Below are 19,947 nucleotides of genomic sequence, written 5' to 3'. Positions count from 1 at the left end.
ATGTGTTCAATACTATTCCCTGTGTCATTTCTCATTATTTCACATAATTTATGGGCATCTATGGTGCTTTCTTTGCCTGTGTGTATTGCACGGGTTAATACCGACATTTGGTGAGAATTTTATGGCAATAGCACCTTTAGACATAAATTTACATAGAAAATTGGTGACGTGTTCAATATTTATTTCACCCCCTGTATGAACTTGTGTAGTAGATATCACCTGCAGTCCTATGTAACATCACAGATAACACAGTGATAACTCTCTGAATACAGATAATGTAGTAGATATCACCTGCAGTCCTATGTAACACCACAGATAACACAGTGATAACTCTCTGAATAGATAATATAGATATCACCTGCAGTCCTATGTAACATCACAGATAACACAGTGATAACTCTCTGAATACAGATAATATAGTAGATATCACCTGCAGTCCTATGTAACATCACAGATAACACAGTGATAACTCTCTGAATACAGATAATATAGTAGATATCACCTGCAGTCCTATGTAACACCACAGATAACACAGTGATAACTCTCTGAGTACAGATAATGTAGTAGATATCACTTGCAGTCCTATGTAACACCACCTCTTTCTCTCCTCCTCAGGCCGCCTGTGACACATTTTGTGTTGGAGATGACACCGACTTAAATATTCCTGACTTTTTCCAAGCCAAAGGCAGCTGGCAGAGGTCCATGTACCGCATGTCCATCCAGGCCTCCTCCCCGGACCTCGTTACCGGTATTTCCCTGTTTTCTGCTTCACATCTCTTCTACCTGTCTTAAAGGGCACCTGTCACCCCGTTTTTTCCGTATGAGATAAAAATACTGTTAAATAGGGCCTGAGCTGTGCATTACAACAGTGTATTTTGTGGACCCCGATTCCCCACCTATGCTGCCAAAATACTTTACCAAAGTAGCCGTTTTCGCCTGTCAATCAGGCTGGTCTGGTCAGATGGGCGTGGTGTCTTCCCCCAGATCTTGCTTAGTTTTACGTTGGTGGCGTAGTGGTTTGCGCATGCCCAAGGTCCCGAATCCACTGCACAGGGGAGTTAAAAGAGCGCGATGTGCACTATTTCATTGGTGATCGGTGGGGGCGGCCATCTTCCTTTGGCCGCGCGTGCGCAGAAGCGGGTCTCTGCTGGCCGCGGCTTCAGGAAAATGGCCACGGGATGCCGCGCGTGCGCAGATGGAGATCGCGGCGGCCATTTTCCTGAAGCCGAGATGCAAACTCTGCTTCAGGAAAATGGCCGCCGCGATCTCCATCTGCGCACGTGCGGCATCCTGCGGCCATTTTCCTGAAGCCGCGGCCAGCAGAGCGCCGCTTCTGCGCACGCGCGGCCAAAGGAAGATGGCCGCCCCCACCGATCACCAATGAAATAGTGCACATCGCGCTCTTTTAACTCCCCTGTGCAGTGGATTCGGGACCTTGGGCATGCGCAAACCACTACGCCACCAACGGAAAACTAAGCAAGATCTGGGGGAAGACACCACGCCCTTTTGACCAGACCAGCCTGATTGACAGGCGAAAACGGCTACTTTGGTAACGTATTTTGGCAGCATAGGTGGGGAATCGGGGTCCACAAAATACACTGTTGTAATGCACAGCTCAGGCCCTATTTAACAGTATTTTTATCTCATACCGAAAAAACAGGGTGACAGGTGCCCTTTAAGTTACATTGTTTCATTCTCCAGTCACCTCCAGAGCTGCATTCATAGTTCTGAGATCTGACCTCGCTTCTTCCCGTCTGTGATCCAATGTAGAGAAACTACATCTCCAGAGATGCACTCACAGGTTTGCAGGAAGCTGAGATACGTGGAGCTGTTTGCAGGGAGCTGAGATACGTGGAGCTGTTGGCAGGGAGCTGAGATACGTGGAGCTGTTTGCAGGGAGCTGAGATACGTGGAGCTGCTGGCAGGGAGCTGAGATACGTGGAGCTGTTTGCAGGGAGCTGTGCTTGTGCTCCCTGTGAGGAGTGAGACATTGGGGTCCCTGGACTCACTGTGGGGGCCCTTCTGTTAGGTCATCTTTCTATAATGTCTGTGTTACATCTGATCTGTCGGGTTTTGCTTCGATCCCTCTTAGGTCTTTCTCAGGTGCACAGAAGGAAGGTGTACGAGGCGACACTCATCTCAAAGGAGAATTTGCAAAGTGAGAAGTCCAGGTGAGGCGCTGGGGTTGGAGCGGTGCGATTATCCAGCAGGATGATGTAGATCTGGTGTACAGGGACATTGTGCGGCTCCCTGTGGGTGGGGATCAGGATTCTACGCTTATCCCACATGCTTTACACTGCAGCTCCATTACTTGACTTAAAATTTCTATGAAACAGTCCTAGGGGCACATTGTTTTGTTTGTTTTTTTAAGCTGGAGGGGCGATAATGGACACAACAACAATCTTTTGTCTCATTTTCCTTTCCAGGCTCCCCTTTCCTCCTCCAGATGTTTCTACCTGCTCCTGCAGATTCCTCTGTCCCTCCTCCTCTTGCTCTGTCCCTCCTCCTCTTCCTCCTCCTCTTCCTCCTGCAGGCTCCTCTGTCCCTCCTCCTTGTCATCCTGCAGGCTCCTTTGTCCCTCTTCCTCCTGCAGGCTCCTATGTCCCTCCTTCTTGTCCTCCTGCAGTCTCCTCTGTCCCTCCTTCCTGCAGGCTCCTCTGTCCCTCCTCCTCTTCCTCCTGCAGGCTCCTCTTTCCCTCCTCTTCCTCCTGCAGGCTCCTCTGTCCCTCCTCCTCTTCCTCATGCAGGCTCCTCTGTCCCTCCTCCTCATCCTCCTGCAGGCTCCTTTTTCCCTCCTCCTCTTCCTCCTGCAGGCTCCTCTGTCCCTCCTCCTCGTCCTCCTACAGGCTCTTCTGTCCCTCCTCCTCCTGCAGGCTCCTCTATACCTCCACGTTTTCATCCTGCAAACTCCTCTGTCCCTCCTCCTCATCCTCCTGCAGGCTCCTTTTTCCCTCCTCCTCTTCCTCCTGCAGGCTCCTCTGTCCCTCCTCCTCGTCCTCCTACAGGCTCTTCTGTCCCTCCTCCTCCTGCAGGCTCCTCTATACCTCCACGTTTTCATCCTGCGAACTCCTCTGTCCCTCCTCCTCATCCTCCTGCAGGCTCCTTTTTCCCCCCCTCCTCTTCCTCCTGCAGGCTCCTCTGTCCCTCCTCCTGCAGGCTTCTCTGTCCTTCCTCCTTGTCTTCCTGCAGGCTCCTCTGTCCCTCCTCCTCTTCCTCCTGCAGGCTCCTTTGTCCCTCCTCCTCTTCCTCCTGCAGGCTTCTCTGTCCCTCCTCTTCTTCCTGCAGGCTCCTCTGTACCTCCTCCTCTTGCTCCTGCAGGTTCCTCTATCCCTCCTCCGCTTCCTCCTGCAGGCTCCTCTGTCCCTCCTCCTCATCCTCCAGCAGACTCCTCTGTCCCTCCTCATCCTCCTGCAGTCTTCTTTGTCCCTCCTCCTCTTCCTCCTGCAGGCTCCTGTCACTCTTCTTTGTCCTCCTGCAGGCTCTTCTGTCCAGCTTCCTCCTCCTGTAGTCTCCTCTGTTCCTCCTCCTCATCCTCCTGAAGGCTCCTCTGTCCCTCTTACTCCTCCTCCTGCTGGCTCCTCTGTCCCTCCTCCCTGTCCTCCTGCAGGCTCCTCTGTCCCTCCTCCTCTTCCTCCTCCTCTTCCTCCTGCAGGCTCCTCTGTCCCTCCTCCTTGTCATCCTGCAGGCTCCTTTGTCCCTCTTCCTCCTGCAGGCTCCTATGTCCCTCCTTCTTGTCCTCCTGCAGTCTCCTCTGTCCCTCCTTCCTGCAGGCTCCTCTGTCCCTCCTCCTCTTCCTCCTGCAGGCTCCTCTTTCCCTCCTCTTCCTCCTGCAGGCTCCTCTGTCCCTCCTCCTCTTCCTCATGCAGGCTCCTCTGTCCCTCCTCCTCATCCTCCTGCAGGCTCCTTTTTCCCTCCTCCTCTTCCTCCTGCAGGCTCCTCTGTCCCTCCTCCTCGTCCTCCTACAGGCTCTTCTGTCCCTCCTCCTCCTGCAGGCTCCTCTATACCTCCACGTTTTCATCCTGCGAACTCCTCTGTCCCTCCTCCTCATCCTCCTGCAGGCTCCTTTTTCCCTCCTCCTCTTCCTCCTGCAGGCTCCTCTGTCCCTCCTCCTCGTCCTCCTACAGGCTCTTCTGTCCCTCCTCCTCCTGCAGGCTCCTCTATACCTCCACGTTTTCATCCTGCGAACTCCTCTGTCCCTCCTCCTCATCCTCCTGCAGGCTCCTTTTTCCCCCCTCCTCTTCCTCCTGCAGGCTCCTCTGTCCCTCCTCCTGCAGGCTTCTCTGTCCTTCCTCCTTGTCTTCCTGCAGGCTCCTCTGTCCCTCCTCCTCTTCCTCCTGCAGGCTCCTTTGTCCCTCCTCCTCTTCCTCCTGCAGGCTTCTCTGTCCCTCCTCTTCTTCCTGCAGGCTCCTCTGTACCTCCTCCGCTTCCTCCTGCAGGCTCCTCTGTTCCTCCTCCTCATCCTCCAGCAGACTCCTCTGTCCCTCCTCATCCTCCTGCAGTCTTCTTTGTCCCTCCTCCTCTTCCTCCTGCAGGCTCCTGTCACTCTTCTTTGTCCTCCTGCAGGCTCTTCTGTCCAGCTTCCTCCTCCTGTAGTCTCCTCTGTTCCTCCTCCTCATCCTCCTGAAGGCTCCTCTGTCCCTCTTACTCCTCCTCCTGCTGGCTCCTCTGTCCCTCCTCCCTGTCCTCCTGCAGGCTCCTCTGTTCCTCCTCCTCGTCTTCCTGCAGGCTTCTTTGTCCCTCCTCCTTCTCCTCCTGCAGGCTCCTCTGTCTCTCTTCCTCCTCCTCCTGCAGGCTCCTCTGTCCCTCCTCTTCCTTCTCCTGCAGGCTCCTCTGTCCCTCCCCCCCATCCTCCTGCAGGCTCCTCTGTTCCTGCTCCTCTGTTCCTCCTCCTCGTCCTCCTGCAGGCTTCTTTGTCCCTCCTCCTCCTGCAGGCTCCTCTGTCCCTCCTCCTCTTCCTCCTGCAGGCTTCTTTGTCCCTCCTTCTCTTCCTCCTGCAGGCTCCTCTGTTTCTCCTCGTCCTCCTGCAGGCTTCTTTGTCCCTCCTTCTCCTGCAGGCTCCTCTGTCCCTCCTCCTCTTCCTCCTGCAGGCTTCTTTGTCCGTCCTTCTCTTCCTTCTGCAGACTCCTCTGTACCTCCTCCTCCTCTGGTATCGGAGAGCCATCAGAACACTATAAAATAATATCTTATATTATGTGATGTATGTCATCACTTTTATGGGGTATCTATTTTGTTAGGGGTGGCGTTTTTTTTTCTGGTAGGTGGTTGGGGGGTTCATAACCATTCTATGTCGCCCACCTTCTGCCTCTCCTCTAACCTCAGCCGCTCAACCATCATAATCAAGCTGAACACCGAGGGTCAGGATGAGCTGAGATATTCCCCTGGAGACCACCTGGGGGTCTTCCCATGTAACCGAGAAGAGCTGGTGCAGGCTCTGCTGGAAAGGGTAGAAGACCCTCCTCCCGCTAACGACACTGTGCAGGTGGAAACCATGGACAAAGACTCGAGCCGACGTAAGCAGGAGCTGCCGCCATCTTTAGTGTCCTACTTTCTGCAGTCTCCAGTTTATGCTCCACTTTGTGTATCTCCTCTCAGGTTTGGGGACAGGCCGTAAGGCTACCTGGGTCTCTGACACCAGAATCCCACCTTGTACTCTGCGACAGGCTCTGACTAATTACCTGGACATTACTACACCCCCCACACCTCAGTTCCTGCAGCTGCTCAGCGTCCTCTGTGAGGATCCGGAGGAACGGCAGCAGCTAGAGATGCTCAGCCAGGTACGATCTGGACTGCAGGTCATTAAGTGTCAAAAAGTTTGGACACAACCCAACATCCTTTCCTTCATTGCCCATATTTTGTTGCTTAGAAAAAGGGGGAGGTGCTTAAGTTAATACCACCCATGAGGAGCCGAAGGTGGAGCTGACATTATTTGGCTCCTCCCCTTCTCATATATTACTCAAAGCTGCAGAGAACCTAAATACTCCCAAGGAGACACTCAGACACAACCTTTCACATATATGTGCAAGCTTAAACTATGATATAACTCGCCCTCACAGGAGGCCCGTCAGTACGAGGAGTGGAAGTGGTACCGGTGCCCTACTCTGGTGGAAGTGCTGGAGGAATTCCCATCTATCAGTGTCCCCAGCTCCCTTCTGCTGACGCAACTACCCCTCCTCCAACCACGATACTACTCCATCAGCTCCTCTCTGGAGGCCTACCCCGACCAGATACACCTGACTGTAGCAGTGGTGTTGTATCACTCACAGGGTAAGTATGGACTGTCAGGAACTATGGAGAAATGGATTAATGGATAAAAAAATGTACACAATATTAATACTCCGTATACTGTATATACACTGTCTGGTGTAAGAAAATCTAAATGTATTGTATGTGTTATGTAGAGAATAAAGGCCCTCTGCATTATGGCGTGTGCTCAACATGGCTGGATCAGCTGACTCCTGGAGCGCCCGTGCCTTGTTTTGTCAGAGGGTAAGAATTACTCATAATACTGCTCCTATGTACAAGAATATAACTACTATAATACTGCTCCTATGTACAAGAATATAACTACTATAATACTGCCCCTATGTACAAGAATATAACTACTATAATACTGCCCCCTATGTACAAGAATATAACTACTATAATACTGCCCCATGTACAAGAATATAACTACTATAATACTGCCCCTATGTACAAGAATATAACTACTATAATACTGCCCCTATGTACAAGAAAGTAACTAATATAATACTGCTCCTATGTACAAGAATATAACTACTATAATACTGCCCCTATGTACAAGAATATAACTACTATAATACTGCCCCTATGTACAAGAAAGTAACTAATATAATACTGCCCCCTATGTACAAGAATATAATTACTATAATACTCCTATGTACAAGAATATAACTACTATAATACTGCTCCTATGTACAAGAATATAACTGCTATAATACTGCCCCTATATACAAGAAAGTAACTAATATAATACTGCCCCCTATGTACAAGAATATAATTACTATAATACTCCTATGTACAAGAATATCACTACTATAATACTGCTCCTATGTACAAGAATATAACTACTATAATACTGCTCCATGTACAAGAATATAACTACTGTAATACTGCTCCTATGTACAATAATATAACTACTATAATACTGCTCCTATGTACAAGAATATAACTACTATAATACTGCCCCTATGTACAGGAATATAACTACTATAATACTGCCCCTATGTACAAGAATATAGCTACTATAATACTGCTCCTATGTACAGGAATATAACTACTATAATACTGCTCCCTATGTACAAGAATATAACTACTATAATACTGCTCCTATGTACAAGAATATAACTACTATAATACTGCCCCTATGTACAAGAATATAACTACTATAATACTGCTCCTATGTATAAGAATATAACTACTATAATACTGCCCCTATGTACAAGAATATAACTACTATAATACTGCTCCTATGTACAAGAATATAACTACTATAATACTGCTCCTATGTACAAGAATATAACTACTATAATACTGCTCCTATGTACAAGAATATAACTACTATAATACTGCTCCTATGTACAAGAATATAACTACTATAATACTGCCCCCTATGTACAAGAATATAGCTACTATAATACTGCTCCTATGTACAAGAATATAACTACTATAATACTGCCCCTATGTATAAGAATATAACTACTATAATACTGCCCCTATGTACAAGAATATAACTACTATAATACTGCCCCTATGTACAAGAATATAACTACTATAATACTGCTCCTATGTACAAGAATATAACTACTATAATACTGCTCCTATGTACAAGAATATAACTACTATAATACTGCTCCTATGTACAAGAATATAACTACTATAATACTGCCACTATGTACAAGAATATAACTACTATAATACTGCCACTATGTACAAGAATATAACTACTATAATACTGCCCCTATGTACAAGAATATACTGCTCCTATGTACAAGAATATAACTACTATAATACTGCCCCCATGTACAAGAATATAACTACTATAATACTGCTCCTATGTACAAGAATATAACTACTATAATACTGCCCCTATGTACAAGAATATAACTACTATAATACTGCCCCTATGTACAAGAATATAACTACTATAATACTGCTCCTATGTACAAGAATATAACTACTATAATACTGCCCCTATGTACAAGAATATAACTACTATAATACTGCTCCTATGTACAAGAATATAACTACTATATTACTGCCCCCACATATGATAATACATGTCTCAGATTGATCTGACGTGTCGCTGTCTGTGTGCAGGGCTCCATCTTTCCATCTGCCATCTGACATTACGGCGCCCTGTATCCTCGTGGGGCCGGGGACGGGTATTGCGCCCTTCAGGGGCTTCTGGCAGCAGAGACTTTACGACTTTGAAAATAAAGGTAATAATTATTGCATTGTTCTATGTTTGTGACTTGTGAGCTCGGTTGTCAGACTATAACTCACCATCTGTCCGGTTCCAGCATTATCTCCCGATTCCTCTGCAGATGCTGGAGACCAGGAGAACAAGTGACTCGGACTGATTGCAGAAATAAAGTCCACACCAAGGTTATTGTTGTTATTTCCCTTTTGCAGGTTTAGTTCCTGGTGAAATGACTTTGGTCTTTGGATCCAGGTGCCCAGAACTTGACCACATATATAAGGAGGAAACCTATGACGCCCAGAAGAGGGGTGCCCTCAGCCAGATCTACACGGCCTTCTCACGCCAGCCAGGCTGCCCAAAGGTGAGAGGTGATCCCACACTGGAAAGGGTTAATGTGATTTTATTAATGATAAAAAGATGGTTAGAACTGCAGGGATTTTAGCTCTATGGATCACATTCGCCATCTAGTGGTCACCTACAAGAATACATATGGCTTCCGTAACAGATCCACCAGCTGGATATTCCCATAAAGCCCTGAAACCAGTTCCAAGACTCCAAGTCGCTCCACTTTGGTAAATATCAATGAAAACCTCAATATCCATCTTAGCTTGCCGACTTATAGTAAAAGACTGCGATACCTGCCTCACCTAAGCCTAAGAGAAAAAAAGACAGTCTTAGCATATATGACTGTATACAGGGAGCTCCCCCTAGTGGTGGCTGCAGACAGGATCTTATGTATCTCTGTATACAGGGAGCTCCCCCTAGTGGTGGCTGCAGACAGGATCTTATCATGTATCTCTGTATACAGGGAGCTCCCCCTAGTGGTGGCTGCAGACAGGATCTTATGTATCTCTGTATACAGAGAGCTCCCCCTAGTGGTGGCTGCAGACAGAATCTTATCATGTATCTCTGTATACAGGGAGCTCCCCCTAGTGGTGGCTGCAGACAGAATCTTATGTATCTCTGTATACAGGGAGCTCCCCCTAGTGGTGACTGCAGACGGGATCTTATCATGTATCTCTGTATACAGGGAGCTCCCCTAGTGGTGGCTGCAGACAGGATCTTATCATGTATCTCTGTATACAGGGAGCTCCCCCTAGTGGTGTCTGCAGACAGGATGTTATCATGTATCTCTGTATACAGGGAGCTCCCCCTAATGGTGACTCTATAATGAATTCTTCTTTTTCAGACGTATGTACAGGACATCCTGCGCATGCAGTTGGCGTGTCACGTGTACGAGGTGCTGCATCACAGTAACGGACACATGTACATATGCGGTGACGTCACTATGGCCACTGATGTCCTGCAGACAGTTCAGCTTATATTGGTGTCCCAGGGGGACATGAGCATCGTTGAAGCTGGAGACTACATTGGGGAGCTGAGGGTACGATAATTATGTGGAACTAAGAGAACTTCACCTGTTTATACACTTTTATAGCTTTGCTCAGTTATGTCTTATACCCCAGTCACCTTCAGAGCTGTATTCAGCATTCTGCTGGTTCCCTGTTACTGGAGAGCAGAGATTCACACTGGTGCTCAGTTGTACGCTCACATGTCTGACTGTAGATAATCCACCCATATACATACTAGAAGAAACCAGCAGAACTGTGAATGCTGCTCTGGAGGTAACTAACATGTGACACCTGCTGTTATCTGTGCAGTTAATGTAGATTTATGTAATGAGATGTGAATATCGGCTTGTTAGTGAGACTGAGCCGATGCATGAGATGGTTGTGATCAGATTGGTGAGATAAAGGGGGATATAGGGCCGTACCTGGGATTACTAGAGGAATCATCAGGAGGAAAAATCAGATTGAGGATGTTTTAAAGAGAATGTCGTCTGGGAATAAGTTGCTGAATTAAATCAGATTTTTGTATTAAATCTTCACTTTGGACACTATTGTATTTTTTTTAAATAATTTAGTAATCCTTTTTGTACTGGCCCCTGGGGCTTGTTTTCGACTCGTATTACCTGTCCTTTCAGCAGACTCATTATCGATAGAGGCAGGATTAAACTGACAGAGTAGTTATCAGAATACAGCTAAGACACAAGACCCATTAATCACAATAGGTGATGTCACAGCTCACTTCCTCCCTCTTCCTTCTCAATGACCTTTGCACACGCTCATGAGATGCTTCAATACAACACATAGGGGCAGAGTGTTCATTGCTGCTAATGTAGATGTACTTTTCCAGAATCAATGGAAAGTTTACAGTCTAATGTACCTCTGTGGGAGATTTGGAAGGTTTTTTTTTGTATTTTTAAAGATTGTGAATTAAGTGTTTTTTTTTTAACACCAAAACCTCGCTTTAAACATTGGATAATTTTCTCATGACGCATTCTCTTTAAGATATGATTGGTGGTGGATGAATCATGGATCAGATTGTTGATGTATATATTTTGATTGGTGGGATCAAAGTGGGGTGGAGGTGAATTATAGGATCGGTGGATGAATCGTTATTGGCAGGATCAGATTGGTAGATGAATCGCGATTGGCAGGATCAGGTTCGTGGATGACTCATGATTGGCAGGATCAGATTGGTAGATGAATCGTTATGGTCAGGATCAGGTTGATGGATGAATCATGATTGGTGGAGGATGGATCACGTTTGGTGGATAGTAGACGGCAGATTTCTAAGATTGTTGTAGAATATTAAAGATTAAGATATCAAACTGGTGGTGGATTGCTGACAGTTTTATGGTGATTGCTGGTTTCATATGGTTGGTTGGAGATCTGATTGTATTGAATGCATATTTTGATCAGATTGGAACTGTGCTTTTTTTTATAAATTCATCCCAACCTCAGTCAAAAAATAAAATCGGTATTCTGGTAATATTGGGGTGACATAGGGGGCAGGTTTAGCGGAAGGCTGGTGGTGAGATCCATGGAAGATGGAGATTTAGGAGATGCAATCAGATTGGTGATGGACGTAGTAAATGTGTATTGGGATCTGATTTCAGGTACACATGTATCACCTCTGATCCTAATATCATCCATCTAATCTCAATAAATATCTGCTGCTCCCATCCCAAATTTGATTTCAAGGACTGTCGCAGATGGATTGGATCAGATTGGTGGGTGCAGATATTGGCATCATACTGATGGGATAGACCGGGAGCAGGTTTATCAGACGGGGGAGGGTTACGATCGGATTGGTGGCAGGTGTTTTATATGTGCGGAGTTTATAATGAAGGCAGATATATAATCGATTTCCAACGATTGCACAGATCAGATTGGAGAAGGGTGAAGCCGTCGTCTGGTACCTGGGATTGTATTAGATACTGAATTACTGTGAGATTGGAGAGGATTGCATTAGACGGGCGTAAGATCCGATTGGTGAGGAGGGATCATTATAGTTTATTCTTGTCCCTTCCCTTCTTGTAGGACCAGAACAGATACCACGAGGACATTTTCGGCATCACGTTGAGGACGCAGGAGGTGACGTCTCGTGTGCGGTGTCAGTCCATGTCCCTGCAGGAGAAGCGAGAGACGTGATGGCCGCACCAGGGCGAGGAGCTTACTACATAAAACTATCGTACCCAGGAGGGTATACACCCACAAAATCTGTCATTACGCTGGGTCTGATGCTGCAGCAGCCAAAATATGCAGTAAACCCCTGAAAGCTGACGTCTGATTGGCTGCGGCAATTTATATTAGATTCCACGTGTTGCACCGTCCATTTTAAGTAGTTTCTTATAAGTTGAATACACGTCATGAACCACGTGCGGAGCGGCCTGCTTACACCGTGCGCAAAAGGAAAATCAGACAGCATCAGAATCACAGCCGGAAATAAATTATTGATGATGGCCCTCGCCTAAGGGGGCACTTTTAGTTTTGGCGGACAAGAAAAAAAAATATGATTTTTTGCATAATAGGATCTGGAATGATGTGGAGGTCACTCCTTACCTCGCGTCTCAGACATAAATCATCCCAGCCCCCAATCACTTATTTTTTTGTAATTTCTAAAAAATTAATGGCCGATTGACGTTACCTGGGGTGCCGCTCCCACCATCAGTTTTGTCTTTATATATGTGTGATAGCAACAGAGATTCATTTTATGTTTCCTCATCTTGTACTTCTCAATAAAGAGCGAATGTTTATTACCAGGCGGAGCGCGGCTTCTCCAAGCGGAGTCCCGTTATTATAGGACACGTTCACACGCTGCTGTCAGTGCGGCAACGGCAGATCTGGACCCCGACGCGCTGCATGATCTCAGCCTGGAGTGACACAAAGATCCTCAGGGGCGGAGTCAGGCATTCCTCTCTCCAGACCCAATATACTCAATGCAGGGGAGTATCCAGCAGCATGCGAAAGGTTATCACAGCGCCGGACGGTAATAAATGCAGCCACATCACCAGAAGCAAGCAGAGGATTTCCTACTGACCCTGGGTCTGGCGTTTCATGCCTTTCTAGGCTGTGTACTTCACGCTGGCACTGAACCTGCCCTCCAATCCTTCCCCTGGAGATGTCCAGCAGCCGCTTATCGCCCCTCTGGTTTCCACACACGGTATATTATGTATGATTGTGTGTACTTCTATCACTATGGCTACCGGTACAACTTTCCTAGTCTTCTGAGAGAGAAATGGCCACGTATATAGAGGCTTCCTGCATCTGAGCATAGAGGACAGGAACGGACAATACCCAAGAACATTAACTCCATCAGTCCTGCAGTTAGCACAGCTCTGGCCTGGCTCCTGGCTGATAACAGAGAACAATAGGTTGTACACACCAGCTTCTATTAGGCCACCCTGGCCCCTATGCCATAGGACTACACAAGAAACCACACGCAGCCGCCATTTATTATCCACAAGGATGTAAACATTTATTGCAAAATGAGCCATGCCGCAGCCCAGCGTCCACCGTGCATCATTATAAGGTGCGGGCAGCTCCGCCGGGCACAGGGCCGCCACCGACCTCATCTATGGGTGCAGCTTGGCAGTCATCAGCCGCATCTCTGTAATAAGTGCACACGAGATATGTACAGGTGGAGCAGACCCAGTGCAGCGGGAGACCATCAGAGACCCCATAAAGCACCAATACTCCATGTACCAACACTCTCCGATGGTGGCTGGAGTGATCTGAGGGGGCGCTATCGCCTCATGGAGGCAGAGTATCTATAGAAATGATGCTCTCCACTACTGGCTGATAACAGAGAGCAGTAGCCATCTCCCATGGTTAGGTGATCCCGCCGGGCGATCCATTTGCACACGTCTCTTCCTGAGCAGCAGTGTAGTATAATAGTGTTATTCCGGGACGCTGCCTTCACCCCCCGTTCCCAATCCTGGGGCATGTACATTTAAGTCATGAATAGAGAAACTTTACCTATTTAAAGGTAATGCTAATAGGCAGGCAGCACAGAGAACTACATCCATGAAGGCAGGGCAAGCATTTAGTTTTATGGAGACCCCCTTTAAGAAAAAAGAAAAAAAAAACATTCAGAAAGAGCAGGGGTCACCTCTGTCTGTAGTGACTATGGAGCAGTGGTGAGCAGCACGTGAAATGTTTGGCGCAGCATTGCTTAGACATGAATGTGGGCGCTGTGCCCCGGCCAGATGGGCAGCGCACCCCGGGACAAAGGCACTTCTGTAACGCACGTCCTGGCATCCACCGGAGATTTAGCACCAGCCTCCGGCCGTGATGTCACCATTGATGGCGGCAGACTCTGTACGCCTTCAATGAGGAGTGGTGGCACGACAATGATGGAGGTGGTAGTTGGAGAAACTATTGCGAAGCACCTCCAGTCTCCCACGAAGCAGGAGGGTCTGTGATCGGACAGAGCGGCCGAGTCCTGGGAGCTGTTCTTCACCCGGTGACAATAGATAATAACACTGTAAGGAAATCTCCAAAGACACAGCGAGCAGCGGATCCAAGTCACTGACATTAATACAGACGCTGTTCCTTTAAGAAAGAGAGGGATGGGATGGGGGAGGACTCAAGGACCCCTTAATGTACAGAAAATGTCGCAGAGTCCCCCAATCCGCTCTCATACAAGCCAAGCACACACCAATATCTTCTGAAATCGCTGATGTTGGGGGAAGCAAGACCCCAAAATCCATCCCAGGAATAAATATCTGCAGAACCCGAGCTGCAAGAAAGCCGAAAATATAGTGAGGAAGATAAAGATGTCCGGCTGCATACAATCCAGACATCTGCGATACAATTTAATCCCACCACGTGTAATACCGTACTGCTGAGCCGTGCATCCATCGTGTGTTAGGATTAGATACACGGCTCAGCAGGTGTGATACTGAGAACGTCATCGCTCTGTTCTCCAGCCATGACACGTTCTACAAGATGACGAAAGCTCAGACTGTAATTACAGAATGTCTCCCCATCCTATCACTTAATTCACTTTTTTCTGCCTTTTTTCTCTTGACCCTACTCACCGGAGTGCCGTGTGCTAGCTGCTCCCGCTGCTGCTTGTGCTGTGTGCGGAGGACGCCGCCTGGAGGGGGGTCCTTTCTTCTGCCTCCTGTTCCTCCTCCTCCCATCCACCAAGGCGCAGACCCCGATAGCCGGAGCGATGACCGGACCTGCTGCCTGTAGTGTGGAAACATGAGAGGTCAGAGGGGGTTCGGGCCCTGCTGACCAAGGCTGGGGGGGGGGGGGGGGTGTTTTGCACCAGGCCCCTACTGAGGCCAGAGGGGAGGGGGGTTTGAGCGCCGGCCCTGCCGAGGCCAGAGGGGCACATACCTGGCGCTTGTCTCTGATGCGGTGACATGTCTGCCACCTGCCACATCCCTAGGGGGCGCTGTGAGGAGCCCTGATTCTGGTGTACCTGGAATGACAAACCCGGAATGTCTCACCCTCCTACCGACACAGAGACAGGCACAGGCCAGAGCGGCACACGGACTCACGTATGGACACAGCCGTGTAGTCTTACCTCGTGCATGTAAATGGCGTGTAAGCTCATCTCAGCAGATGCAAATTCAGAGGCCAAAAGAGACGAGTGAGAAATGCTCTGGATCTGAGACTCACTGGGAGATATGGTGCTGAGAGAGAAGAGAATCATTCTATTGGGTTTCAATGATTGCATTTTTACATTTGCAGTACAAGTTAATAACCTGCAGGTGGTGCCGTATACACATTCCACAGGATCTCCCTTTACTGCATGCAGTAACAATCTGATCACGAACTGTTTCCAACAAAATACCTACATTTTAAGTCACACTCCATATTTTTAGCCCATTGACAAACACCAGAAATGCGGTTAATAAGAAATAAGCAGAATTTTCGTCTCGGTCACTGACCTCTGCTGCAGGACCGTCCGGTCGCTGGTGTACAGAGAACTGTTGGAGTGCATCCCCTGTGGTCGACTGGAGATCTGCGAAGCTGACAGAGATGCCAGGACACTCGCTGCAGCAGATGCTGTCGTAGTGGGCTGAGCAAAGCGGCGGTCTCGGGTGGGCAACCCACTGGCAGTCAGGACTGGATGGACCAGAACACTGGCCAGCAAATTATCAGGCTAAAAAAAAAAAAAAAAAAAAAAAAAAAGATGGCACAGCAGACTTAACAACGAGTGGAATTAAAAAGTGCTGAATAGTACAGTGGGGGAGGGGCATGGCAAAAATAATACAGCGGTGGAGGGGCATGGCAAAAAGAACCCGACGAAGCCATCGGCTGGTGGCGACACGCGTTGGGCATCCGCGCTGCCCGCACTAGGACTCTGTTCGGATGCACACCTTGTAATGGCACCATTGGCTATTGCACTTATGGTATACCTAGACTATTGGGCTTGCATGCGGCCTTGGTATTTACTTTCCAGTGTTCAGATTTTGTTGGGGCACTGTGGGTCCTATACTTTATATTGCTTTACAGCCCATTGGTCGGTTCTTTTACTTCTAGCTGTGCCTGTGTATATTTTGAGTGATGGGGTGCACTGTGCCGTTCAGTATTGTAATGCCTATAAGGACTATTTGAGAAATATTATGGTTCTGGAACCCTTTATTATTTACAAACTATCTAGTAACTATTTATGAATTAGGGTCTCACTTATTATAGTGTGGCAGAGCTGTCTATGTAGGCACAGTGGTATCAGCCACCTTTTTCAATATTTTTCCGAGTCCTGTGCGGGTTATAACCTTATTATGGGCTTTATGTATAATAATGTTTTTAAAATGTTTTTAATTGTTCGTGTTTTGCTACTTATTTGTTTTTTCATAATAAAGTTGTGTCTAAACTTGTGCCTTATCCTTATGTGTGGTGATCCCTGTTTATAAGACCTGGTCTGGTTCTTCTGTTCTCAATCATTGGTCTACTTATAGGTCTTGGTGTGATCCCACTGACCGTGGTGCCCCCTCAAATTTACTTCTCTACTGCGCTGGAGGGGCATGGCAAAAATAATACAGCGTGGGAGGGGCATGGCAAAAATAATACAGCAGTGGAAGGGCATGGCAAAAATAATACAGCGGTGGAGGGGCATGGCAAAAATAATACAGCGGTGGAGGGGCATGGCTAAAATAATACAGCGGTGGAGGGGCATGGCTAAAATAATACAGCGTGGGAGGGGCATGGCAAAAATAACAGCAGTGGAAGGGCAGTACTGACCGCAGTCCCAGATTCATTTGACAGGATGGAGCTGCAGATGGGGGCATCACACAGAATCTGCTGGGCGGGGGGAGCGTTGGCTGCGTCTTGTTGAACCTTCTCCTTCACGTGGCCGATAAACATGGAGCTCTCCAGTGGGGGGTGCCAGCGCGGGTTCGTGATCGCAAAGTGCATCAAAGACAACTCGGTCTTCCCGTTCTCGGCCTGCTGGTAGACGGAGGCTTGAGTCTGCCCCTCTGACATCCACTGTGGGCAGCACAAAACCATACAAGGGGGTTAGAAGGTGGAGGTGACAAAGCAATACCCGTCACCTGCAGGAATCTCAGGCGTTAGATCTAAACCAGAGTAAAAGAAATCTGTGGAGATTATCCGCGCGGCTGAAGACATTATTCCTCAATTGATGAACTGAAAGATGGTGGCTTATTTTACGCGTATCGAAGTATATAGTTACTTCTTCATCAGGAAATTAACATGATACCTGCGTTTTTGGTGTGTTTTTCACCACCCATTCAAGTCAATGGGTGAAAAGCGCAGAAAGAAGTGACGTGCTCTATGTAAAAAAACATGCAAAATACTGATAATCTCAAAGGCTTTGCTGATACTGTAAAAAGCAGCTGAAAATTAGCATAAAGAAACGCCCAGTGTGAACTTAGCCTAAAAGTAAAGCTGCCCCTGCCGGAGCTGCGAGGAGTCACCTGTGGGTTTCCATGTTTCCTAATGTCCATTTGAGCGAATGAGCAGATATCACCGACTCCCACCACCTCCACGGAAAAGTTGCGGAAGAAATCAATGATCTCCAGGGACTTGGGGCGCAGGGTGAAGATCAGGATGAACGGGGTGATGATGGGGCTGAGGAGTTCTTCTAGAATAAAGACCTACAGTAGCAGGAAAATGAATAGGAAGGTATAAGACAACCAGAATAAACAAACTCTGCAACATACAATATATAACTACAGAAATAGTACATCATTACGTGACTGCAGACCCAGCGGCACACTACACCCCTACAGGCCCAGCGGCACACTACACCCCTACAGGCCCAGCAGCACACTACACCCCTACAGGCCCAGCGGCACACTACACCCCTACAGGCCCAGCGGCACACTACACCCCTACAGGCCCAGCGGCACACTACACCGCCATACAGACCCAGCGGCACACTACACCCCTACAGACCCAGCGGCGCACTAAACACTACAGACCCAGCAGCGCACTACACCACTACAGACCCAGCACATGTCCAAGCCCCACACCACACAGTAATGGCAGCCCCAACTATATTATGCCTCCCACACATTATAGGGCTAGGGACTACTTACCGCCTTGTACTGGAAGAGCTGTGCCAACTCATCGCGGGTTTCCAGCTTATGAGCGTGCCCTTGCCAGTGGTCCGGCATGTAGTGTATGTGGGCTAGGACACACTGCAGGAGCTGCTCCGGACACCACACCATGTGCTCATCAGGGATAAATGACCTGCGAGAAAATGAATATTAATAAAGAAGAGACACTACAACACACTCAACCTGCAGACAACCCCACAATAAGTGCCACCCCTCCTGGAGAAGCATTCTGTTCTCTCACCTGGCTATAGTGACCAACACTCCGAGGACTGTAATGGCGGTCAGTATGTGCTGGACAGTTAACACATCTTCATCGTATACGGTTAGAGCGATGAGGACCGCCAGCAGGGACCCAGCGAAAAAGCCCAGGTTCTTGGCGGCAATGGCCAAAAGCGGAGATGCAAAAGAGTTCATGTACTTTGTAGCCGGCTTATAACCGCGACTCAGCCGCGCCTGCAGCTCGTGCGTCAGCTCGTTAAAGTGGCGCAGGTAAAGTCGGCCGTACAGTGACCAACGTCTGGCGCCCAGGCTGCCCGGCTCCCTCTTGATGACTTCGGTGTAGCTAAAGAAGGCGTAGAGTATCTGCCAGACCAGTATAAACGGGCACAAGAAGAGGTTTGCCAGTCCGAGGAGGACAATGGTGCGGCTCAGCTCCTGAGCAAGCTCCAGCCTTTGCCCTGGACGCTTGTATTTGGGCTGCAAGTTCCATTTGTTTTGAAAAAGAGACCCAGGACCCCAGAAGAAGAGAAGCTCCAGGTTGTACTTAAGCCCCTGGCTGAGGAACGTGATGTCCCCGGCCAGAGGGAGTCGGAAGCGGACAGGGAGGAGGCTCTTGTTCACCATGGCCACCATGTAGTTCTTGAAGCGTAGGATGCGATGGTAGATGTCGAGCTCGGTCAGCTCCTTCTTGTGGACGCACATGGGCTGCTCTCTCTGCAGGGAGATGAGACGGGACTGGACCTCCTGCCACGTGAAGTTACACAACTCATCCTGCAAAACGGAGCAAGAAAAGAAGGGCAGGGGGGAGACATTGACAATTAGGGGTAAAGATGAAGTACGGTGATACTGCAGGTGAGGATTCAGCTAGACCCAGGACTGACAAACAAATAAGCACCTGCACCAACTTACTCCAGCCCCGTCCTGCTCTCGCCCCGCTGGATCGGCCCAGGACTACTAATGTCAGGGTGGGCCGGAGAATGTACAAGTGCTTCTCACAAAATTAGAATAACATCAAAAAGTGAGTTTATTTCAGTTTTTCAACACAAAAAGTGGATCTCCTATATTCTATAGAGTCATTACACACAGAGTGATCTATTTCACATGTTTATTTCTGTTAATGTTGATGATTATGGCTTACAGCCAATGAAAACCCAAAAGTCATTATCTCAGTAAATTACAATAATTAACAAAAAACATGTGTAAAGGCTCCTAAGTGTTTATAAAGGTCCCGTCTGTTTCAGTAGCTCCACAATCATGGGGAAGACTGCTGACCTAACATGTGTCCAAAAGGCGTCACTTACACACTCCACAAGGAGGGGAAGCCACAAAAGGTCATTGATAAAGAAGCCGTCTGTTCACACAGTGCTGTATCCAAGAATATTAATGGAAAGTGGAGTGG

General features: G+C 47.9%; 2 protein-coding genes across 6 annotated transcripts in view; one reads left to right on the top strand and one right to left on the bottom strand.

The window, feature by feature from the left end:
- Positions 1-12,547, top strand: part of NOS3 (nitric oxide synthase 3) — a 75,418-nt gene extending 62,871 nt beyond the window's left edge. For all 3 annotated transcript variants that reach the window (XM_077267964.1, XM_077267963.1, XM_077267962.1), the window contains exons 17-26: positions 616-748; positions 2,093-2,171; positions 5,320-5,510; positions 5,593-5,774; positions 6,054-6,264; positions 6,399-6,486; positions 8,338-8,459; positions 8,653-8,801; positions 9,630-9,824; positions 11,827-12,547. In XM_077267964.1, coding sequence (XP_077124079.1) covers positions 616-748; positions 2,093-2,171; positions 5,320-5,510; positions 5,593-5,774; positions 6,054-6,264; positions 6,399-6,486; positions 8,338-8,459; positions 8,653-8,801; positions 9,630-9,824; positions 11,827-11,937 — 1,461 coding nt within the window. In that variant the 3' untranslated portion in view covers positions 11,938-12,547. The remainder of the gene's footprint in view (positions 1-615; positions 749-2,092; positions 2,172-5,319; positions 5,511-5,592; positions 5,775-6,053; positions 6,265-6,398; positions 6,487-8,337; positions 8,460-8,652; positions 8,802-9,629; positions 9,825-11,826) is intronic.
- A 691-nt stretch (positions 12,548-13,238) lies between these two features.
- The window catches only part of ATG9B (autophagy related 9B), a 44,168-nt gene continuing 37,459 nt past the window's right edge, over positions 13,239-19,947 (bottom strand). For all 3 annotated transcript variants that reach the window (XM_077267967.1, XM_077267966.1, XM_077267965.1), the window contains exons 7-15: positions 18,571-19,319; positions 18,309-18,462; positions 17,685-17,864; positions 16,990-17,235; positions 15,693-15,907; positions 15,326-15,434; positions 15,136-15,220; positions 14,829-14,982; positions 13,239-14,527 (exon numbers count right to left, since the gene is read on the bottom strand). In XM_077267967.1, the coding sequence (XP_077124082.1) occupies positions 14,843-14,982; positions 15,136-15,220; positions 15,326-15,434; positions 15,693-15,907; positions 16,990-17,235; positions 17,685-17,864; positions 18,309-18,462; positions 18,571-19,319 (1,878 nt within the window). In that variant the 3' untranslated portion in view covers positions 13,239-14,527; positions 14,829-14,842. The remainder of the gene's footprint in view (positions 14,528-14,828; positions 14,983-15,135; positions 15,221-15,325; positions 15,435-15,692; positions 15,908-16,989; positions 17,236-17,684; positions 17,865-18,308; positions 18,463-18,570; positions 19,320-19,947) is intronic.

The sequence above is a fragment of the Ranitomeya variabilis genome, chromosome 6 (genome assembly GCF_051348905.1).
Source record: "Ranitomeya variabilis isolate aRanVar5 chromosome 6, aRanVar5.hap1, whole genome shotgun sequence".
Lineage (NCBI taxonomy): Eukaryota > Metazoa > Chordata > Amphibia > Anura > Dendrobatidae > Ranitomeya > Ranitomeya variabilis.
The sequence above is the reverse complement of the archived record's forward strand: the minus strand, read 5'-3'. Positions and strand labels throughout refer to the sequence as shown.